The 24241-nt window shown below is 34.9% G+C and overlaps 3 protein-coding genes and 1 long non-coding RNA gene across 6 annotated transcripts in view; 2 read left to right on the top strand and 2 right to left on the bottom strand.

Moving 5' to 3' along the window:
* Nucleotides 1–443: 443 nt before the first annotated feature.
* On the top strand, nucleotides 444–6853 carry LOC112055524 (traB domain-containing protein-like). Its single transcript, XM_024095680.2, has 7 exons — nucleotides 444–1026; nucleotides 1761–1885; nucleotides 4040–4166; nucleotides 4964–5106; nucleotides 5462–5619; nucleotides 6033–6135; nucleotides 6453–6853. The coding sequence occupies exons 1-7, from the start codon at nucleotides 841–843 to the stop codon at nucleotides 6553–6555; spliced, it is 945 nt and encodes a 314-aa protein (XP_023951448.2). The 5' UTR covers nucleotides 444–840; the 3' UTR covers nucleotides 6556–6853.
* LOC128198249 (uncharacterized) lies at nucleotides 2211–4493 on the bottom strand. The gene is made up of 3 exons (XR_008250978.1): nucleotides 3390–4493; nucleotides 2972–3085; nucleotides 2211–2701 (listed from the first exon to the last, which is right to left on the bottom strand). It is a non-coding gene; the product is annotated as an uncharacterized LOC128198249 (long non-coding RNA).
* A 134-nt stretch (nucleotides 6854–6987) lies between the features above and the next one.
* Nucleotides 6988–11662, top strand: LOC112055525 (formylglycine-generating enzyme). The gene is made up of 4 exons (XM_024095681.2): nucleotides 6988–7604; nucleotides 8751–8922; nucleotides 9317–9476; nucleotides 11106–11662. Exons 1-4 carry the CDS (start codon nucleotides 7073–7075, stop codon nucleotides 11244–11246), a joined length of 1005 nt encoding a protein of 334 aa, XP_023951449.2. The 5' UTR covers nucleotides 6988–7072; the 3' UTR covers nucleotides 11247–11662.
* Nucleotides 11663–13427: 1765 nt separating this feature from the next.
* The window catches only part of LOC112055526 (elongation of very long chain fatty acids protein AAEL008004), a 49583-nt gene continuing 38769 nt past the window's right edge, over nucleotides 13428–24241 (bottom strand). For all 3 annotated transcript variants that reach the window (XM_024095682.2, XM_024095684.2, XM_024095683.2), the window contains 3 exons: nucleotides 23862–24104; nucleotides 20761–20913; nucleotides 13428–19771 (listed from right to left, as the gene is read on the bottom strand). In XM_024095682.2, the coding sequence (XP_023951450.1) occupies nucleotides 19625–19771; nucleotides 20761–20913; nucleotides 23862–24104 (543 nt within the window). In that variant the 3' untranslated portion in view covers nucleotides 13428–19624. The remainder of the gene's footprint in view (nucleotides 19772–20760; nucleotides 20914–23861; nucleotides 24105–24241) is intronic.

A 24241-nucleotide genomic window follows, 5' to 3' on the forward strand; every position in this document is an offset into this window, starting at 1 on the left:
TGACCTCCTTTTTACTCCTCAATTTTTCTGTCACTAGCGCCACTTTCAGACTTCCTCATAGGATTAGGATTAAAGTTTTAGGATTTTCAGACAGTTCTTTCCCGTGGTTCGCAACGCCTTCAAAGTGATTTGAAGGTGGAACATACGATGTTATATTTCGCTTTTTAGTTTACTTTTGTAATTTTGGAGTCGGTTGAATTTTTTTTAAAAGATTTTATATCGATTGTTATTGTCACACCGAACATCCATCTCAACATACGCATTTCGTTAGCATACATTTTCTACTATCCGTGCTTTTAATGGCCCAACATTTCAATCCATACATCTCTAGTCTTACAACCGTTTTGTATGTTTTACCGTTAATCCGAAGAGGCATTCAAGGGTCACATTGTATATTAGACCTGTCGCAATCATTTTTCTTTTCACGTCTCAACATGACGAACGACAATGCTTCCCGGGCAACACAATCACAAGCAACACAGCGTCTTCTCCGGCGAAGACGAGGTCCCCGATATCTAACGTCACCAGGACGTGGGTTTTCTAACTCACGATCTCGGGGGCGTCCGGACTGATTCACTCAGGTCACGGTTACACCTTCCCGAATGGCCCTCTAAGCCAAGGTCCGAGTCTCATAGGAAACGCCCTTAGAGAGCCGTTCCATCCTCTATCTTTATTTCAGCCTTCGGGTCTCATCAGGCGATGCTTCTGCGCTCGCCCAAACCGTAGTGGTCCCACATGGAGCCATCGGCACTTACTTAACACGAAAAAAAAATAATTCATGTCTCAGTCCACATTACCTACCGTCGCTTGTAATTGAAATTTTAGTTTTAAAATATGTAAATGGCCTTAAATAAAAAAGCTACTTTGATTACAGTTGCATGGCCTATACTCTCACGAGGTGCAAGACGCTTTGTAAAACTTGACCTACCGGCCTCTGCTACTGTATTACAAAATAATTCAAACGGGACAGTTGTCCTTCTCGGTACTGTACATTTCAGTAAACAATCTGTAGAGGATGTCAGCCAGGTATAATTTTAATGAAATTTTATGATGTTTTTTATTATTTCGAATATGCCACTGACTAATATTTAGTTAATACGAGGGCTCTTTAAAAATGATCGAGACAAATTATCTGACACGTTTATTAACTATCAAAAAAATTCACAGTTTTTTTTTATTATTATTTACAAGTTAGGCTTGACTACAATCTTACCTGATGGTAAGTGATGATGCAGTCTAAGATGGAAGCGGGCTTACTTGTTAGGAGGAGGATGAAAATCCACACCCCTTTCGGTTTCTACACGGCATCGTACCGGAACGCTAAATCGCTTGGCGGTACGTCTTTGCCGGTAGGGTGGTAACTAGCTACGGCCGAAGCCTCCCACCAGCCAGACCTGGACCAATTAAGAAAATCTCAATCCGCCCGGGGATCGAACCCAGGACCTCCGTTTTGTAAATTCACCGCGCATACCACTGCGCCACGGAGGCCGTCGAAACACATGTTGTCAATCTTTCCGGAATTTTTTCTAAGCCGTTTTACAGCGTTTGTCTCCATCATGTTTGAACAGCCTATGCACTAGAGGATAGCTGCGACTTCACGTCGACGCGTGATATTCAGTTTTTCAAAAATCCCGCGGGAATCATGCATTTTCCCAAGATATTTTTAACACAGTTATTTTGAAATCACAGACAACCACTTCAATAAGTATTGATAGCATTGTCACACTGTGTTCATATAAGTGACTTTGTCATTTGTGCAGATAGTCAAACAACTAAATCCAAATGGAATCCTAATAGAACTGTGCCGACAAAGAGTTTCTTTATTAGAGTTAGATGACGAGAAATTCTTAGAAGATGCTAAAAATTTCGACGTAAAGAAAATTAAGTAAGTTCTGTATTTTATTATCGTCCTAGTTAATAATACTTTATTTTTGAATTCATCATTATCAACCCCTATTTGGCTTAGTGCTGAGCACGATTCTCCTCTCAGAATGAGAGGGGTTAGGCCCATCATACTGGCCTAATGCGGATTGGCCTTAGATACATAGATAATAGAGGATATGTGACAAGTAATTATTGTTGAGGCATCCGGTAACCATGTTTGGTCTCTAAATTGAGCTAGGGCTGTTTTATCGATAATAATTAAGCACTCGATATAAAATTAATAAATTATACAAAATATTATGTTTACTAAAATGAAACATTTTAAATTCTGTCTTACATTATTATAATATAAAATTCCATACAATTGATTTTCTCATTAAATTGTTTTGTATCTAACACAGATTAATCAATAATATACAGATGGAGCGTACGGAACATGACGGTGTCGTACCCGCTACGAATATGAAATTAAAAAACGAATACGTTCTCTTCTCAGTACGATACGAACCGTATAGAAGTTGCAAAACTTACAATTTTTGATACAAGGACGTTATACATAACAAAAAGTAATAGCTAGTTGACACTTTTTTATAAATGGTCTTTTAAAATTTGATTATCGTTCTATCAGACAAATTTTTTTTTTCATATTTTTTTGAGACGTAATTACAAGAAAATTTTAGTTTTTAAGAATGTTTTTGACAATACAATACAATACTTGTATTCCATTTTGGGAAACAGCATTGTCATGACTCTCTGATAACAGATTAAGATTCACTTCTTGCAAGGGTTGTCTTACTTGTTGCTCAGGTGATAAATTCTGCAATAGGTAATTTTTATTCTTTGGTTATCTACTAAAATATTACTATAAATGCAACATTAGTATTTATATGAGTACATAAAGCAACCAACCAGCAAAATCTTTTTTCAAATTTTTGAATGATATCTTTCTCTTACACTATTGGACACAATAAAAAAATTATATAAATAAATGTTCAAACTAAAATTTGCTAGTATTCAGATATTTTAAAATGAGGGAATTCCTATATTATCACAAACAAGAATGAATACGATGAAAAAAGATTCTCACCGGGATAGATGGACACAATGATCACTACATATGCAGCTGTATCGTGATGGCTTGAAATATGGCCTGTTAATGCTGTTTAGCCATTTTTGTCTTAAATTTTGATTTTTTGGAAATCTGAAAAATATAAAATAACTATACTTATAGAACATAAAACAATTTATTAATTTATACGTTTTCGCTTATTTCGATGATATAGCAAAACAAATCATCACACTCACTATTCATCGATATTATAAACAACACTTTCCCAACACTACGTATACGGTCAAACCAAAACTCGTGAAATAATTCAATTCTTTAACGGATTGCCCATAAAACTACGTATTGTAAAGCTTTAAATTAGTCAATGGGCCTAATTAAAAAAAATACCTTTAAAATACTCAATATCAACAGAAAAATCAAAGATTTTAATACTAACTTGTGAAATGAAATTCCGCTAGTTTTGTTTGGGTTTTGTTGGTGCAGGCAACAACTGCACACTTCACCATTGTATAAATTTAATTTATTTTGCGATTCACAAGCTTATTGGTTATTATTTCCGTAATAATTCGAATAACGTTACACCGGAACCACAACAATAGCCATTTTTGGTCACTAAAAACAAAAGATAATTTGGTCACAACTGACATAATTGATGTTGTCATGTAAAATATGTCTAACCTCTTTAAGCAATGACTAAAAAAATATCTATCTCGCTCCATTAAGGTAGCTTTCTTTAAGTTAGAGAGGTTACGAAAAAATTTTGTTTATTCTGTAAAAAGTTAAATCCTTGACCAATTTTGACGTAAAATGCCACAGGTCCATATATATAGGTGTCAAAGGGATTGGCAGACTTCACACACATAGAGAATTAGGAAAATTATCAGGTTTTCTCACGATGTTTTTCTTTTACCGTTTGAGATACGTGATATTTAATTTCTTAAAAAGCACATAACAGAAAAGTTGGAGGTGCATGCCCCGAACCGGATTCGAACCTACGCAATCCGGAATCGGAGGCAGATCCACTGAGTTATTAAAGCTCTATTTTTTAATTAAACTATAAAAAAAATATGACATATTTTCTTACAGACATGCAGTTAAGGGACAGGGGTTGGTTTCTGGAATGCTCCACGCGATGTTGCTTAAGACCTATGCGGATATAGCGAAGGAATTAGGGGTCGCCCCGGGGGGAGAGTTTCGAAGAGCTTATCAAGAGGTGCTATTACGATTAAATTGAATTCATTAATGAAATATCTGTCGAGTTTCTTCCTGCAAAACTATTGTTTTATAGACAACATTTTGAGATTTATTAATAACGCAAAAATATCTTGTTAAATTTTAAATTATTCAATTAGATTGTTCTATATGACTTTCATTCGTGACAACTGAACACAGTTTATCTCGCCGGTATCGAGTAGATGGAGAAGGCACGAAGGAGATAATTAAATAAGTAATATAATATGGTATTTAAATGCTAACGGCCTCCGTGGCGCAGTGGCATGCGCGGGTAATTTATAAGAAGAGACTGGGTTCGATCTCCGGCTGGGCCAACTGAGGTTTTCTTAATTGGTCCAGGTCTGGCTGGTGGGAGGCTTCGGCCGTGGCTAGTTACCACCCTACTATCAAAGACGTACCATCAAGCGATTTAGCGTTCCGGTACGATGTCGTGTAGAAACCGAAAGTGGTGTAGATTTTCATCCTCCTCATAACAAGCTAGCCTGATTGCATCATCACTTACCATCAGGTGAGATTGTACACAAGGGCTAACTCGTAAAGAATAAAATAAAATGTACCTACTTACCTACTAATACTTAGGTACACAATTACGACTAACAGAGTGTTAGGTCCTACCTACCTAAATATATTGATTTTAAAATTAATAACGAAAGTTCCCCTTCAAAACGAACGGTTACTCACACTTTTTATGAGGTTATTCACACTTATTATATTTATTTCTATTGCATTTTGTTAATTAGATCTAATCACCCTTACTCATCAAATTTTGTGCGCTAGATGAAGAAAATACCTGGTTGCAAGTTATTTCTCGGTGATCGCCCTATTCAGATAACAATAGCAAGAGCATTCCAATCCTTGACTGTTGTGGAACTTGGTCAAGTCCTTTATCATCTTACTAGATCAAATCCCAAACCGTTAAAGTAAGTACTATTAGTACAGAGTTTTCAGTAACACAATCACAGTGATAGTCAATTTGGACATGTCTGGAGTTTAAGCTACCGCTACTAGCCTTAGTTAACTAGCATAAGTTCTCTATCCCACTTCTGATGTCGGAGATGGGCTGACATCAGAAGTAATTTAAAGAGTAATGTTATTAAAGAATGAAAGCCTATTAAGTCTTAACTTGCCTAACTGTTAGTTTCAGAATTCACTTCTCATTGTCATTACTACAACCTAAGTACTTATGATTATTTAGAAAAATTAAAGTAGGCGTACCTACTATCTATCCAAGCAAATAAAATTCCTCATAACTTATTTTCTTCATATTGCTTACAGCAAAAAACAATTGGAGAAATATAAAAATAAAGACTACGTTCAGGCTCAATTTGAAGAGATAACAAGAGAAGTGCCGGCGTTTAAGAAAATATTCCACGTGTTTGTTGATGAGCGTGATAGGTGTCTCGCGTTTTCTTTGCAAGAGTGTGTTCGTACAGGCAAGTAGTTTTGTATGTATTACTAGTGGACGCCCGCGGTTTTGCCTGCCCTTAGACCTCCGACCCTGTTGCAAAATCAATTCATAGCGGACGTCTACTAACTACAAACCCCTCTATAAAATCCCTTTCAAATTTCATCTAAGTCAAGCGGTTCTCGTAATTTCGTCTGCCTGCCTTGTCTGCCTTGGTGGTCCAGGTGGTTAGCCTAAGTGGCTTCGGATCAAAAGGTCCTGAGTTTTTCTTCTATAAAATTTTCAGTTAACATTCGGAGTCGCAGAGTTCCATATCCTCTCCATATATAGGCTGGTAATAATGTTACGTCACTAGGTTAAATACAAGATGATGAAAAAAATAAATATCATCACCCTGTATTTATACACACGTCATAGGTGATGATAAAATTTTATTTGTAGTTGAAGAGCCACGAGTATTAGCGGTTGTAGGCATGGGCCATGTGGATGGAATTGTAAAATATTTTGGCAAAATGAAACAAGAGGATATTGTGCCATTGTTAGTGTGAGTTTTCCCTTGTTCTTTATTTCTGGTATCATATTGTAACTTAGTGCTAGAGAGGCAACAAAATGCAATATTTGAAATTTATGGTAAGGCATTTATTTTTTTGTTAAATATAAAGTCGGTAATTATTTTTATTTATTTTCAGCAAATAACTTTTGTCTACAAACAAGAATTTATTTTGTAAAAGGTGAGATTTTTTGCGGCATAGCCAGCGGTAATAACATAAACTTGTCCATTTTTTTATGTATCAAAAAAATGAATGCTTTATTATTTCACTCGTGACAAATCGTCTTATAATTATTTTATTTTATTTTCAGAGTTCCTCCGCGTCCTTTTTATATAGTTTTACTCGCTAAAGGAATAAAATACACATTTTACTTTTTAATTTTTTCTTTTGTTTACCGACTTGTATTTGGTTAGTTAATTAAAGTGTTTAGCATTCATATTTTAATGATTTTTATTAAAATACTTGGAAAATTTGGAGTCTTAACCTTTGATATTGCTATCTGGCTTCTACATCATATAGCCACTTCCAAACTCTAGTTGCCTTACCAGGTACTGTTAGTTACTGTACTTACTTAACTAAGGTTACTAGTTAACTAAGTTATAAGTAATATAATTGATAACGCCTTACACAAAAATAAGACCACCATTACCAAATGACAATGAGCGCCAAATGACAATGACAATGAGCTGGGGGACTTCTTTCATGAAAAGGACTATAGAGCTTGCCAGAAGTTTTTACCATGTGATTTGATATTAGATCAAAAGAGGTAGATCCGCAAACTGTAAAGCCAGTTAAAAAGAGGTTTGACAACTGACATTGACAACGACATTTGTTTAAAATTTTCATTTGAAATTTTCTACTTTGTCAGCGAGCGGTTTTTGTACTTTTTTTTAAAAAATAAATTTTGTATTTTGTATATTAATATAAACAATGCTGTTGAAAGTAATTTTAATAAGTATATTATGTATAAAATCAATCCATAACTTAAAAAGTGGATGTGGTTGTACAAGCAGCCGTGAAACAACGGAGCATTTCAGTGAAGAGACCAACAATGTTTTGCCAAATGAACAATGTCCTTTCGAAAACCGATATATTAATCGTATCGATGCAAATTCCAAGGAAACCACAGAAATGATTTTTATACCGGCAGGCGCCTACCAGTTTGGTACCGACGACATAGTTATTGAAGGTGATAGAGAAGGTCCAAAGAGATTACTCCAACTAAAAAGTTTTTATTTGGACAAATACGAAGTTTCCAACAGGGATTTTGAATATTTTACTAAATTAACAAACTATAAGACTGAAGCAGAGACATTTGGTGATAGTTTTGTGTTTACACTGTTTTTAAACAGCACATTTAGGGAACAGCTAAAAGATTTCCGTGTCGTACAGGCGCCGTGGTGGTATAAAGTGGCTGGTACAAACTGGAGGCATCCATATGGACCTGATTCAGATATATCAGGTAGTATGTTGGGTTGATTTTTATAAACTAGTCCTAGAGTAAACTGATTCCAAATTTAAATAAAAGTCAATAGCTGCAGCAGATTCATACTGTATTCAGATATCTATCATTTATTGCACTTACAAGAGTTCTGCCTTCCACAATTCATCGCATACTGAAGCCAAACTCAATATGTAACAATTACCACCAAACAAATTAAAAATTAAGGTAGAGAATGTATGCCATTTGATACCTAATTTATTTAATATCTATACTAATATTATAAAGCTGAAGTGTTTGTCTATTTGTTTGTTTGGTTGAACGCGCTAATCTCAGGAACTACTGGACAGATTTAAAAATTCTTTCAGTGTTTGATAGCCCATTTATCAAGGAAGGCTTCAGTCTATATATCTAATATCCCCTTATTCGTATGGGAACTGGACCAAGCGGGTAAAACCGTGCAGTGTCAGCTAGTATAAAATAATAAGATATAAAAATGTATTTAGCTAAAATTATAAAAATATCACATATCTTTTATAGCTTCTATTGTCATCTTCATAATATTCTACATAAAATACATACATACAATACATAGCTTAAGCAGCACTAAGGATGATTTTCCACCAGAGATGTGCAAGCTTCTCATCTATGCTATGAAAATATGTGATAGTTTCCACCAATACTAAGCTATGTAGCTGTGCAAGAAAGATGCGTCGCTGCAACAAGTATGCAATGTATATCTACTCATATAAATTGATTATAAAACAGGGCAAAAACTCACGTGATATAAGGTCAGACTATGCCCGACTAGTTTTGAACTTATACAGAGCCCTTAGTCAGTGCCGAGTTGCAAGAACCAGCTCATGACTAAGGGCTCCGTATGGGTTGAAAACTAGTCAGGCTTACTCCGAACTTATATCACGTGAGTTTCAGCCATGTTTCATAATCAGTTAATATGAATAACACTCACAATAGCTTAAATAAATTCTAATATAGCTACTTAGTTGCGACAACCCATAGGAGTCATCCAACAAGGAAAAGCACCCTTACCCTCTTAGTCTGGTTTCCTTTTTGCATCCATATTAGTGCAGAAAGTCCAAAAATCTATATATTGTGTTTGTGTTTTTGATAAATGTGATATTTAATTTAAAAAACATATTGCTTCAGAGTTAATGGATCACCCAGTAATACATGTATCTTGGAATGATGCCACTGCTTACTGCAAGTGGAGGGAGGCGAGGTTACCTACTGAATCAGAATGGGAAGCTGCATGTAGAGGAGATCACCATAACTTTACATATCCATGGGGTGATAAGCTATTTCCAAACAAGAAACATATGTGAGTATTTAAATTACATCGTTATAATATTATAACACCAGAAAGACTGAATAGATGAGAATGGTTAGTGAGTATGTGAGGCATAGATGGAGAGAAAATTAACTCAACAGCATTGTTGCGCTGCATTTTGTGTTAACAAACTTTTAAATACAATGAAAATAACATAATTTGTGGTATTTGAATATGTTTTCAGATGTTTAAGGACATAATATAATTGTCATGTTAAGGTGCATTAAGACTCTGTACAATCTGCTAAATATATTATTATTTTTTGCTTGGATTTTACTATAATGATAAAGTTAAAATATCAAAGTACTAAGAGATATTTATGAGCAAATATAATACAAATTAATTGTTAAATCATTCAAGGGTTAATGATAATGTTATTTTTTAGGACAAACATATGGCAAGGAACATTCCCAAACCACAATTCAGTGAAGGATGGTTACATTGGCACAAACCCAGTGCATTTGTTTCCACAAAATGATTTTGGCTTCCACAACATGGCTGGCAATGTATGGGAGTGGACCGAAGATTCTTGGTCAGATGACAGTGTAAGAAATTAACAATTATAATATAACAAACAAAACAGCAGACAACCACGGTCTGTGAGAAAATCATACCATAAAAAATATAACAATAGCACGATATCTGTGTAAATTTCATTTACGCAGCACACACAACAGTGCTTCCCAAAGGGGATAATTTTTCCTGTTTTTGCAATATTTATCATTTATGCTCTGCTCATCATTATGTCATATCATTTATGTTTGTTCCTTGATAATCTGAACCAAAACAAGTAGGACCAGTATTTCCTAAGACTAACCCATTCAACCAAACAAACTCTTCAACTATGTAATATTAGAGTATCCTTGTCAATGGTAAATAGGATTTGCTTTACTACGATTTATTGTTCGTTATCAACCCATATTCGGCTCACTGATGAGCTCGAGACTCCTCTCAGAATGAGAGAGGTTTGGCCCATAGTCTACCACTTTGGCCCAATGCATTTGGCAGACTTCACACGCAGAAAATTAAGAAAATTCTCTGGTATGCAGGTTTCCTCACAATGTTTTCCTTCACCATTTGAGACATATTTCATAAAATGAAATTCATTCTCTGGCCGGTTTTGAACCCACACCCACCCACCCTCACAAATCTGAGGCAGAGGTCATATCTACTAGGCTATCACAGCTCAACAATAATTAATGCGTATTGGTACCAATCAGACCCGGATTGTTTTTATTCACAGTCAATAAATAGGCTTGTGCTTGACTTCAAAAATGTGTAATGGAATATAAATAGCCTAATCAATCACTCTTGCTTTGAAAGTGTTTTGTAAGTAGCAGAAAACAAGGCTCACCTTAGTTTTTTGGAATATTGAAACAAAATGCTTTGTGCAAGTTTTTTTGCTACTTCGAACGCTAAATCGCTTGTCAGTACGTCTTTGCGGGAAGGGTGGTAACTAGCCACGGCCGAAGCCTCCCATCAGCCAGACCTGGACAAGAAAATCTCAATCGGCCCAGTGGGGAATCGTACCCAGGACCCCTGAATTGTAAATTTAACGCGCATACCACTGCACCACGGAGGCACGGAGGTCACTTATTATATCTTGCCATGAAGGGGTATGTTTTATAGGTGATGCCAGAACGGCATTACACATTTTAGATTTTTAAATTAGAATTTAGAAATAAAAGCAAAATGATGCATTGTTTTTAAACCATTTACAATTGATGCAGATATCTTTTGTGATTTAAGATAGTAGGAGACTGACATTGAGAAAATTTATTTAACAAATTTTACATATTATTAATGCGAAAGTCTGTTTGTCTATTACCATTTCAGAGCTGAACTGATAAACTTTTATTTATTTATTATTTATTTATAAACTGTTTTTAATGAATTTTGCTTTAGAAACAAAGATCTTGCAGTGGATCATGGGCTACTGTTTATATTTAAAAAATCCATGGCCTCTGCATTTTGTCAAAAACGTAATAACGTGATACAACGTCGGAGTATGCCCGACTAGTTTCGAACCCATACGGGGCCCTTAGTCATGACTTGGTTCTTGCAACGCGGCACGAACCAAACTCTATCACGTGAGTGATCGTGTACTCCGACGTTGTATCACGTGAGTTTAGTTGTGTTTCATAATCAATGAATTTGCAATTAATTTGAATCAGGTCAAAGAAAAAGTGAAGAAAGGTGGTTCATACTTGTGCCACAGATCATATTGCTACAGGTACCGATGCTCTGCAAGATCGCACAACACAGACGACAGCTCCGCCGGCAACTTAGGTTTCCGCTGTGCCAAAACTGCCTGAAATCTCTGTCCATAGATATATTAAAACATTTATACGAATTTCTACGTACATTAGTACTTAATTAGCTCTGTTTTATTGATGTGAAAATCTCACTTGTAAGCGTAATTTGTTATTGTAAGTTATTGCTGGTTGTATTTACCGTATACTATTGTGTCTAGTCTTCCATGTTATACCTACTCGTAAATATATATACATAAATGTGTGTTTTATAAATTGTATTTTATTAATATCTTAATGTTAAGAGCGCGCAGCGTGTCGGTACGATATAGATAAAATTAGAAGCGCAAGCGAGACGCCGAATTATGACTTTCACGTGAGTGAAAAGCACGGAGCGATTGACGCGCGACGCAAATTTTATGACGTGAGCGCCAAAACCATTTTTACCTAATTGCAAGTAAATTAAAAAACATAACGAACATAACGAAAATGGCCATGTTCAAGAAAATATACCTAATTTTCTATACAAAACAAAAATTTAAGAAAATAAGTTTGCTTTTCCTGAGATTGAAAGCAATATGTGAGCAAAACATGTATTTTTCAAAAAAATAAACTATCGAGAAAAGTTTTACAAATTGTGTATTTTGTATTGTCATAAGGAAGCTAACACATTGAAATATCATTTACCAAAATATCAGGCTCCTAACTTTTCCATAATCTGAGATCCAGAACCATTTGTAACCACCAAATTACATATTGCACACTCTTGAACGACCGCACCGGAAAGCGCAGTGTTTGTCGACCTAGAACATCAAGCGGGTTGCAGGGAGACGCTGGATGCTGGCGGCTCGAAACCGTTTTGTTTGGAAGTCCATGCAAGAGGCCTATGTCCAGCAGTGGACTATACTACTAGGAATTGCCCATATAGCCAAATGTAGCCATTATAGCAGAATGAAATCACATGTGATATTATGGATGTACCTAAGTAGCAGTAATTATTGTATACCTACCTAAGGCTCTTTAGAAAAAATAATTTCATTCTTACTACAAGGCAGGAATCGAATCTGGCACCTCCAGGTTGTTAAACATGTAACCATTTCCTGGATTTACTTTAATTTACAGTCAATATTTTAGTAGTAATTGACAGGCCAAGCTTACCTGGTGGTAACAGGAAAACTATCACTTATATCGGAGAGCACGCAAAGAACACTAACTACATAGAGCCGCCTAACCTTTTTATTTTGGCTGGTGGGAGGCTTCGGCCGTTGCTAGTTACCACGATACCGACAGACGTACTGCCAAGCGATTTAGCGTCCGGGTACGATAACTCTTGCGTTTTCTACACGACATCGTGTGGATTTTCATCCTACTAACAAGTTAGCCCACTTCCGCTTAGATTGCATCATCACTTACCAGCAGGTGAGATTGTAATCAAGGGCTAACTTGTAAACAAAAAAGAAAACCTCTGGCGAATGTAGTTTCATGTGCCTGTATCACCGGCAACCACGTCCTTTAGACCAGAACTCTGCAATGTTGTTTGGCACAAACAACAACATTACACAAACGGCGGTAATATTTATTTTTACTATACTAATATTATAAAGCTAAAGAGTTTGTTTGATTGAACGCGCTAATCTCAGGAACTACTGGTCCGATTTGAATAATTCAGTGCTAGATAGCCCATTTATCAAGGCCATGAACCACGCGGGTGAAACCGCGCGGCGTCAGCTAATCTTTAATATTTAAGTAAGTACCCTTTGGCCCATGAACAAAATATTTATTCATGACAATACTGTTCAAATGTGTATGTTGAGTCAGGCAAGACTGAATGAGGCGAACCAATGGTTATAATTTTCCTTCTATACTTTTGACAACAATTAATATGGCCCCTGAAAATTGTCGGACAATTTACTACTTAATTTTAAATATTTTTCTTTATCTATTGTCGCATTACGCATATCGCAAAAAGGTATCTAAGGTAGTAATCACACTAAAATTATAAAGGCGAAAGTTTGTGTGTCTGTAAGTAAAGTTTGTTCTTCCTTTACGCTGCTTCCTACTAAAGCAATTTCGCTGAAATTTGGAATGGAAATAGATTTACTCTGGATTAACACATATGCTACTTCACATCCCGGAAAAATCCATAGTTACCGCGGAATTTGTGAAAAACTGAATTCCACGCGGACGTCCGCTATTATTTAAAAAAAAATATGAGAACTAAAAAGGTGATTAAATAAACTAAAATAACACTTTAATTCTTATAATTTATTTGCATTTTTGTATAAAAATTGCAATATTACATAACCTGATTTCAAATATCACTAATGAAACAATATTTATTTACAAAAAATGGCGAGCTTTAGCTTGTAACTGATAACAGCTGAACTATACGTAGTAATGCGAAGCACCATCTCTGGTAAGTACAAAACAAAACGGAAGACTAATTATTATGAACGTCCATGGGTTAGTAGTGCATTTTCCCTGAAGAGGAGATGCCTAGGTATCGACCTCTAGAATAATAAGTTGGGTAGGGTTTATTTACTCGAGCAGCAACAGCTACCAACGACTGCAGTCAGTGACAGTCGACAGCAGTCGCCGACTGCACTCAACGGCAGTCGACGGCACAACGGCAGCAGACTGCCGACGACTGCCGTTAGCAACGTGATGCTCGTGTAAATGAACCCTTATTCGCTAACTTGATGTCAAACCAACTGAGACCATTTGTAATATATTGAGTAATACTACAATAATATTTTCTAGCATATCTTTTCTCTTCAGTGCTTTTCATTTTCTGAAAGCAATCGAGTTAGCGAATACGCCAGAAGGTCATAAAGGTACAATTTTAATGACCATTATTCTGTTAGGTGTATTCCAGTATTCACAGCTTCAGTCAAAAACCGATATTGTTACAACCCGTTGTTATTTTAAACGTTATAGTTTTATTAAATGTAGCGAGAAATACAAATCTAATATCTCAAATATGTATCTATAGTTTCATAATAGTTTTTGCGGTCAAAACGATTCATATAAAACATGAATATACAATAAAATATAAAATTATACATATTAAAATCACAATTAAAATAAAATTAAAAATATAAAATATTAAATTATAAGATGTATTGTCTGTTAAACCGACTTACATAAATAATTCCATTACGAAGTCCACATATAAAGCTAGGACATAATATAGTGGTAAGGTGGGCCAGGGCCTATCCTTTTTTAAAAGGCCTGTTTTGAGATGCACATAATTATAATAATTATATATTAATGTTACATTTCTCACTACACATAATAAAATATTTTAATACAAAGCCCCTAGCTGTGGCGAGGTCGCTCCGAACATTATTTTTAAATAATCCTAAGTAACAATATAATTATCTAAACAATTTTGTACCTAACTTGGTAAATTTCACGATATACATTCATAATATACATTGAATTCGTCGCGACCTCGAAACAGTACCATGTTACATATTTGGTAAATAAATAAAATTAAAATTAAACAAAAATAAATAGCCAACACAACCGTCTAAGTGTTACTTGGTATGAAGTATAACATAACTGCACTGCATTTTGTGTTAACAAACTTTTTTTCCAAAACGGAAAGCTTGTCTTTTTTTTATAGTATAAAACAATATTTTAGTAAAAATCTTACAATAGGTAAAAAAGAAAAAAGTTCTTTCATCAACTATTTTTCATCGAAACAAAGGCTATCTCAAACAGCGAAATTTTACCCGGCTCTTAAATGGGTAATTTTGGAATTCAGTAAATGTATTTTTGTTGTAGTTCATTAATAATTCTTTAATTTTGTATTTAGTGTAAACATTTATACTATAACTATCCGAAAAGTAACTTTTATGGCCCAAGTGATGAATGTCGTGATTATCTAAATCACAGCTCTCTTGTGTTATATTTTCTATTTATACCTTCGCTCTGCTTTTTTAATTGAAAGAGCCTTTATTACTGTAAAATAAAAACAATACATATAATACATGCACACATATAAACATAATTTAATTGACAGTCTATACATATAATTTGTTGCTGCAGCCAAAAGATTATATATAAATTATTTTTACCTGTCACCTAAACAAATTCATACAATGTGCTTGTTTGTGTATTATATCCACGAATGTAAGATTTCAGTCTCTTTTCAGAGTGACGTCACCTCTTTTATTCTATAGACATTACAAACATTAGAAGTGTGTGAAAGTGTCAGGCTGTCAGGTAAAAATAATGAACATATTATATTATTGTTCAACAGAGCACCTTTATACAAACTTAAAACTCAAAACAAATCGCCCTTCCAATTGTAACTAAACTAAAAGCGATCTATATTTAATACCAGTACAAAACGCTATGCGATCACAATAACTAGCTATAATTTTTTTGTATCAATAAAATAAAATGTACACCACTGATACACCGCCTAACGTATATACACTAGACAAATCACATTTTACACTAAATTATACGATGTTCTTTGTTTAGATCTCAAAATGTGAACATATTATACATAACTATAGAGATAATAACTATACTATACAATCGCCCATTTCACGGTGGATACAAATTAAGGCATGGCATATCTCCAATCCCTATGGTTTATTTTATCAATATTTCATTGACATAAGAATAAAGACAATAACATTTAGTGTATATATGTATACATATACATTACATAAAGTATTAAGTTTTAGTACATATAGCATATCTTAAGTGCAGCCATTCCATATAACAACGGATCACTTCCATATTCACCTACATTTATAGATCTAAATAAAGCACATCGAAAGGATCGGAGACACAGATCAACGCATCTCTATCCAACACATTAAGTCTGGAAGGTCCACATTACATGATACCCCTTACACATTTGAGGTTACAGTAATAAAAATATTTATCATCCCTCATATATGTGCAGTATATGCAAATAGTTTTTACATGTCACCTTAACACATTACGCTTGTGTATTGTCAAAAAATGCAAGATGTTTAGTGCGGAGCCGCGTATTTCGTTTCACAGACGCAACACAAAAAAGATAGTTTGAATGTGTTCAGGTGACAGGTAAAAATAATTCACATGTATGGGGCCTGGTGACATTCAAATTGAAACTCCTAGCAACTCATTTGCCGGGTTAAGATACGTTGACACTTCGTAAGAGCTGTCAGGTATGACGTAACAGCATGATCACAATTGCAGTCACATTTGAATGTCACAAGTTTGTGGTTTATCAGTCCTTTAGTGAGAATTATCTTACCCCTACACGGACAGAAGGTATGATCTCAACATGAGGTATGCACGGCAGGGATAAAGGTAGCGCAAGTATAAATTGGCGCTAGCATTTTAGATAACTAAATCTATTATTAACGAATCAATAGGGATTGCCATAGCTAAAAGTATAAGTTACATTCGCAATTTTCATTTCATTTAGTGAATTGAATTTTACGAATGAAACAATTATTATTAATGAATACACAAGCTTTGGCGCATAGCCGCATCAAGTTATACTTGCACCATATAATTAACGTATTGTTGAAGCCACAAAGATATAGACCACAAATTTGTAGACCGACTTAGTCTCAGAGCGGGCGGGAATAACTAATTGGTAGCATGTACAATGTACAATGTACAATGTTTCCACGCTATCCGGGACATACATTATAAGTCCACCAAGCTAAAGTTACAGAAATATTGAAGCAACAAACCCTCGAATTTGAAAAGTCAAAGTTTTTCCAAAAACTGCTTTTTAGGTAAACAGAAATATATAAAATAGATTATGTTTTGAGACATGACTAATATTCTTAAAAAAAAAATAGTAAATTTCTGTATTATTTTTTTGCTTGGTTGAAAAATATGTTTTTATATTACATATCACATTAATATAACGGATAACGCGGAAACAAATCTTATACTAAAAAGTCCATAAAAAATATTAGTCGTTCTAATAAAATATTCAATGTCTTTTATGATTTAAGTTATAAAATGGAGTAAAAACTTAATAAGAGATGCGCATTTAATATTTAACGTTTTGTTCAAAAATAGACTGTATCAAAAACCACTATGTCAAATATAATATAGAAAGTCATACAAGGATGAAAATTTATAGAAAAATGCCTTGTATTCAATGTATGTTTTAATACTAGCGGTCGTCAAGCCATGAACCACAACATGTCGAGTAAAAAAAATATGGATACACCCATACAAAATTTCATCCTTCGTTTTTCTCCTCAGACCAATTATAGAAGGATCAGTATCACACCCAAATTCACGAACAAAATTGTCTGTCATTTTCTGAGGAAAACGAGCTTTGGTATATATCTTATACTAAACTAGAAGTTTTTGCCCGTTCAATTACACAAAAAGGTATTTTTACAGAGCTCTTTAACCGACGAGCACGATTACAACTATGAAACATCGATACTATAGACTGTTTTTACAATCGAATTAGATCGTTGACTACTTTGACAGAAAAGTAAAGTCTAGCGAGGCAGGTACCTACTATACAATAATTGGTCTGAGTTTTTCTCCCACAAAATGTGGTAAACCGTAAAATCCAACGCATGCCGCGTATTTATTTAAGCTATATATCTATAATTAGAAATTACACGAAAGACCAAAGTTTTTAGTTTTTATGAAATAAACTAGTTGCAATATTTTTGCAAATGCGCGTGATTTCCAAAATAGCAGACATCTATTATTTCTTGTAAAGATCTTCCAAAATCAACAGGCGAGTCACATTTTTAGTACTACATATTTACATGTGTACACGAATCTTTTGGATATAATCTGTTATTGACATTATACCTTTGTATAAACTTTACAGAGATGCAAAACGGGACAGTCTTTTATTGAATCAAAGTTATAAAATCACATTAAATTGTTCAAACGTTGAAAATAAAGACATTTTCGTTGTTATTGCACGGTTTTATAGATATCTGACGTAAGAAATTTTTTTATTGAAAGAAAATAGAAATGCAGATTTGTTCTAGTTGAACAACAAAAAAGCAACAAGCATTACAGGTAAGCTGGTTTTTGAATGAATAAAATTTAAATAATTGGCAGTTGGCACGCGGTTTACGAAAATAACAAATTTTAGAGCCCAAAAAGATTCATATTTACTAAATATTTGTTTCTAGATTCTTTCAATATTATTTCCCGATTTGGATATTAATTTTATACTAATAGCTACCTATCTAATTATGTTTAGTTTTTAATGTCTTTGAAGTCGTATCATAGCTTCATACAATTTACGAATTCCGATGCCTCCATACAGATGAAACCAGATGAAAATTACGTTTTATCAATCGTAATTATAAAATAATACAATTTTTAGTTATCAATTTAAAATGTTTTATTGAGCCATTTAAATACCTACTTTTTCATTATTTCGTTTGATGTCGAAAATGGTTTGACTTATTAGTTTTTTTTAAAAAATGTTTAAAAATGTTTAAAAAATTAATATTGAACATTGGTATGATAACGTCCGTTTTATTAGGTAGTACAAAATTTATTAAATCATTTTAAAAGTTTGATAAAACGTAATATTATCTGGATGGGTGGCTCTTGTACTATAAAACAGTATCTTATCTTTATGCAATTAACTAAAGGAGATGGTCCAAATTCGTTTGAACCCAGGCCTGGTCAGTGCAAAGACTGAAATAGGACATAATATATTCCCATTTTTGATTATTATTTACAAATACACTTTTCATTTAAGGAAATTAAAATTCATTACAGATAATAATGGCGGGTTGATTTTCTTTTCCTGTTAATAGTAACATGTCAAAAATGACAGTTATGTAATGGCTTGAAGGGCGCCATCTTGTAATAAACTAGAAAACTTGGGATTTGTACTAATTATTTAGTTTGATTTGATATATTTTTTTTAGTCAAATCCCCGTATTTTTTAGGTTTTAATATGTCGGGAGAGCTTGGGCAGGTCTCTAATAAATGTTCTGTTGAAATCCCACCTGTGGACCGCTAAATGAATAGATACTGAATATTGGTAATAATAGAGTTGAGTTTTGTTTAAACATCTATTTAGCTATAGACAAAAGCATATTTTTCTATTCATTGCACAGACTATAAATGTCGAGTGCCAAGGAACTTGAAAACTTAATAGACCTGGCCTGAAATGGACATCTCCTTTTCAAACATGTTTTTGGAATTCACTGATAAAATACGTAAGTTCTGCGATGTCGGTCTACTAGTGAGTGGCCTAGAGACGCGTGGCCCAGAGACTCATGGTCTATAGGCGCATGGCCTAGAGACGCGTGATCTAGAGGCGCACGGTCTAGAGACGGATGATCTAGATGCGCATGGTTTAGAGGCGCACGGTTCAGAGGCTTACGTTCTAGAGGTGCATGGTCTAGAGACGCATGGTCTGGAGACGCATGGTCTAGAGGCGTATGGTCTAGAGGCGAGTGGTGCAGAGGTCAGTTCCCCGCGGGCAGCACGGTCCGCGCCCGCACCAGTCCGTTCGCGTGCCCGTTGGTGAAGCCGTTCTTAAGCGATCCGTTCTTGTATGGCATTTTCAACTCTTCGATCTCAGTCGTCACGGGTTGGGGCGATTTCGCGCGGACCTGATTAAATTTAAAATATATAAATAAACCGTTATAGCCTTAATAACTCGACGGTAAGAGCGGTCGGACTCATCACCGAGGGGTGGTGGTTCAATCCCCGCACGTTTGGTCTATTGTCGTACCTACTCTCAACACAGTAATTCCCGACTAATTGAAGGAAATGGGTATATTGGTCATTAAAAAAAAACTATAGTCATGAAAATTATTGATTTGCATAGACATAACAATTGAGCCTGATTCGATAGTTTTATCTGGTCTCGTTTAGAGTACCATAGCATAGCATATTTGTAAGAACCCTATAGTGCCATATTATTATCATGAGAGATAATAATTACCAGTTAGAAACCATATTTCCATTGTCGTCGTTGAGATATCGCCAGTCAAATTGTACGCCTAAGGTATGTTGAACACCATCACATATTATGTCGAGACGACATATAAATATAGACCAATAGCCGCGGAAACAAAAATATCGATATCTTTAGTTGCGATGACACAAAAGTTATAAGTACGATATTTTCAATTTTGTCATCTGTGATATCAAAGTTTTTAATATATGGTACATATAATTATATGGTACTCTTTATATGTGCTCCTACTATCCTATAATCGTAATATAAATAAGGCATTTGAGTAGAGAGTTCTTTGGCCGTTTTATTTATAGGGTGTATACATATAGAATCATATGCTTTCGGATCACAAGGCCCTGGGTTCATATCCTGGGTCTGGCTAAGAGATAGTGCGTTTTCTTTCTAAGAAAATCAGTTTAAATTCTCATCTCGGTGTTGGGAAGTTTACACCTCCTCCTGTTCTAATCACTTTTAAGCCTACTGACGGGCATTAGAGCCGCATAGTGGGTCCAAGCTTCATATCCATTCTATAAGTAGCCAGGTTCTGTAGTAGGTCGTAAGAATAAACTGATAATGATGGTAGAGTACAACCTCAACGCTTATCGTCATGAGGCGAGCAATATGTATTGGTGTAGTTACCTTAGGCTTGGAGTAGGACTGGTTGTAGAAGTCCTTGAAGAGGAAGAAGAACATGACAGCGTGCATGCCGATCCACCACACGAAGGCGCGCGGGTAGTCGCAATCTATGAACAGCAGCTGGAACGCGTGTACCATTATGCCCACGAACTGCACCTGCAAAACAACGACACGTCTATTTAATTTAGTTGTAATATATTATGTAAAACATATGTAAATTATAATATTATACTTACGTATATATTATATTATATTTATATATTTATTTAATTGTTTATATATATAATTACATATAATGTATTGCACCTTCCCGCTCTTTCTTCGCAAGTTCTCTCGTCAGGGGTTGCCTGGTAGAGATTACTTATAGTAATCCTATAAGTAATCTCTACCAGGTATCTATATACGTATAGTAATAAGGCCGCCTTTGTATGCTAAGTTTAATTTATGTTTTTAATGTTTCAATTAATAATTGTATTTTTGTTGTTGACAAGTCCGGTCGAAAATACAGACGGAATCCTTCTTCTTCTTAATTTCATTTACATTTTTTTTCATTCTTTACAAGTTAGCCCTTGACTACAATCTCACCTGATGGTAAGTGATGATGTTATCTAAGATGGAAGCGGGCTAACTTGTTAGGAGGAGGATGAAAATCCACACTCTCGGTTTCTACACGACATCGTATCGGAACGCTAAATCGCTTAGCGGTACGTCTTTGTCGGTAGTGTGGTAACTAGCCATGAACGAAGCCTCCCACCAGCTAGACCTGGACCTAAGAAAACCTCAATCAGCCCAGCCGGGGATCGAACCCAGGACCTCCGTCATTAAATCCTTCGCGCATACCACTGCGCCACGAAGGCCGTCAAACCACACCATAGGTCCCTGGTCTTGTATTATTAATCTACTAGCGGTAGACTTCGTCCGCCCTTAGACCTCTTTAATCCAGCTCTATCGCAAAATCCGTTCTTAGCGGCTACTAACTATTAGCTACCTCCCTGTCAAATTTAAATTTGTACGTCAAGCGGTTTTCGGGATTTCGTGATGAAAGTTTGTGGTATCGAAGGAGGCAATTTTTAAAACTACCGAACTGATTTTGAAAATTCTGTTTTCTGAAAGAAAGCCACTTTATTCGTTAGTGTCATAGGCTATATTATGTCTCCGTATTCTACGCGGGTGAAAACGCAGGGGGTTGGCTAGTATTAATATACTAATATAGATAATAAAGTATATTAATGTTAATATTATGTTCATTCATTCGTTCATTTTAACTATTATTATTATTGAGCATTTTATTGTTGTGATTTAATTTAATTTCCATTACCCGATGGTTTTAAAAAATACCTTAAGTTTATTATTACACAAAACAAGTCAATAACTAAGTATATTCGAATCCAATCCAATTGCGATCATAATTTTTGAAAAAGTCGCGGGCATTGATGAATTATTTTACATACGGGTTGTACATATAACCTCTTTTTTAATATTGATTAAACATAGAGGAAATTTGCGAAAACATTTTCTCGAATTGCGCATTCTCGGCTAATCCTTATACATTTTTATGAGCAGGTTCAAATTTAAATACTGACCTTAGTAATTTATTACAAAAACAATAGGTTAACTTTCTACGTAATTGTATGGACAGAACATTTAATAAATAATGATTACGTGATTATCATTAAATTAACATTCGTACAAAGGAAACAATATAAAACTTTTTATAATTGTAAGGTTAATGAATTACCATCTTGAATATTTATTGGCTGAATTGGCTCCATATTTTTAGGACAATTATGTATGTTACATTTAAATATTTTAAACATTTTATGTATCTTTGTAATTCTTGCGCAAAAACAACAAAAATAATACAATAATAAAGATCATATATTGAATAACTTCGCACATCAGCAATGCTGACTTAAAATTGGTATTTGGTTGATTGACTACAACTCTTTAAATTTTAATACGTAGTTCCATTACTAGCTGACGCCGCGCAGTTTCACCCGCGTGGTTCCCGTTCCCGTAGGAATACGGGGATAAAATATAGCCTGTACCCTTCCTTGATAAATAGGCTATCTAACACTAGAAGAATTTTTCAAATCGGACCAGTAGTTCCTGGGATTAGCGCGTTCAATCAAACAAACAAACAAACTCTTCAGCTTTATAAAATTACAGATATACTATATAGATATGTAGTATATTTGTAATTTTTAGGTATCCACAACTAACTTGACTCTAATAAAAATTTGCATTTTAAACCATAAAGCAATAAAACGCAAGTTTATAGAAAAGTCGTATTATAGTGTTAATGATTATGTAAACGACAAAATTGCTTGGAAATGAAATGTATTACATGACAGGCTACTTCCATACTCGTATCTATTGTTAAATGGTGATAAACTAAAAAGGAAAAACCTGACTGAGTTTGTTGTGGGGTCTCCTTGGACCAAGGCACGGAACGGTCTAGACTTGTATCGCATTCAAATTTATATACAAAATCGTCTGTCTTTATCAACGAGCTTAGATTTGGAATATATCCTATACAAAACTAGAAGTTTTTGCCCATTTTTTACACCATTCAACTAGCACAAAAAGGTATTTTTACGGAGCTTTTTAACCTACGAATACGATTAAAACTATGAAACATCGATTCTATAGACTGATTTTATAATAGCATTAAGATCGTTGATCATATACTTTGACGGAAAAGTGACGTCTAGCGAGACAGGTCCCTATGCTTGGCAACTTCGTTCGTAACACTCCCGATGTTCCGCGCGAGGCGAGGGGCGTAAAGCGATGAATGAAAAAACCACGACTGATGCACATCACTTCCCCGCATGAGTAATTTCACATCCGTGCAGTCTTTCCCCCTGTCGCCCGCATGTTATGGGAGTATTTATTTATTTTTTATTTATTTATTTATTTATTCACAAACTTACACTAACATAACAGGTCATCCCCAATTCGCTAGTGTAGCCATATACACTTTACAAGTAACAAAAACTAAAACAATAAAAAATCATAAACTTAACTTAAACTTAACTGGGTACTATAACGAACTTGCCAGATTATTAGTCTGAGTTGTAGTAGGATAAAAGGACAGTACGTACCATTTGCAATGTGGTGAGGTACCTCTTCCACCACAGATACGGCCGCATGTGCGGGCCCATGGCCGCCAGCATGTAGTACGTGTACATGATGATGTGCACGAACGTGTTGAGCAGGCCGAAGAACGTGGAGTGACCGCCCGGCGTGAACTTAACCCCAAACCATACCGACATGGGCATCACGCCGTGGTGGATCACGTGCAGGGTTGATACGTGGTCGAATTTCTTTCTTAGCACAAAGAAGATCTGAAACAGTACAACGACCTTTAGAACTTAACCCTGTCTGGATTAGTAGTAGAATACGGTAACACAGCCTTTGTAGTAAGATCCGTATTAAAAATGACCTTCACTCAACATTTTAATGGATGTACAGTGTGGAAAGT

Source organism: Bicyclus anynana, chromosome 7 (genome assembly GCF_947172395.1).
Source record: "Bicyclus anynana chromosome 7, ilBicAnyn1.1, whole genome shotgun sequence".
In the NCBI taxonomy this organism is placed as follows: Eukaryota; Metazoa; Arthropoda; class Insecta; order Lepidoptera; family Nymphalidae; genus Bicyclus; species Bicyclus anynana.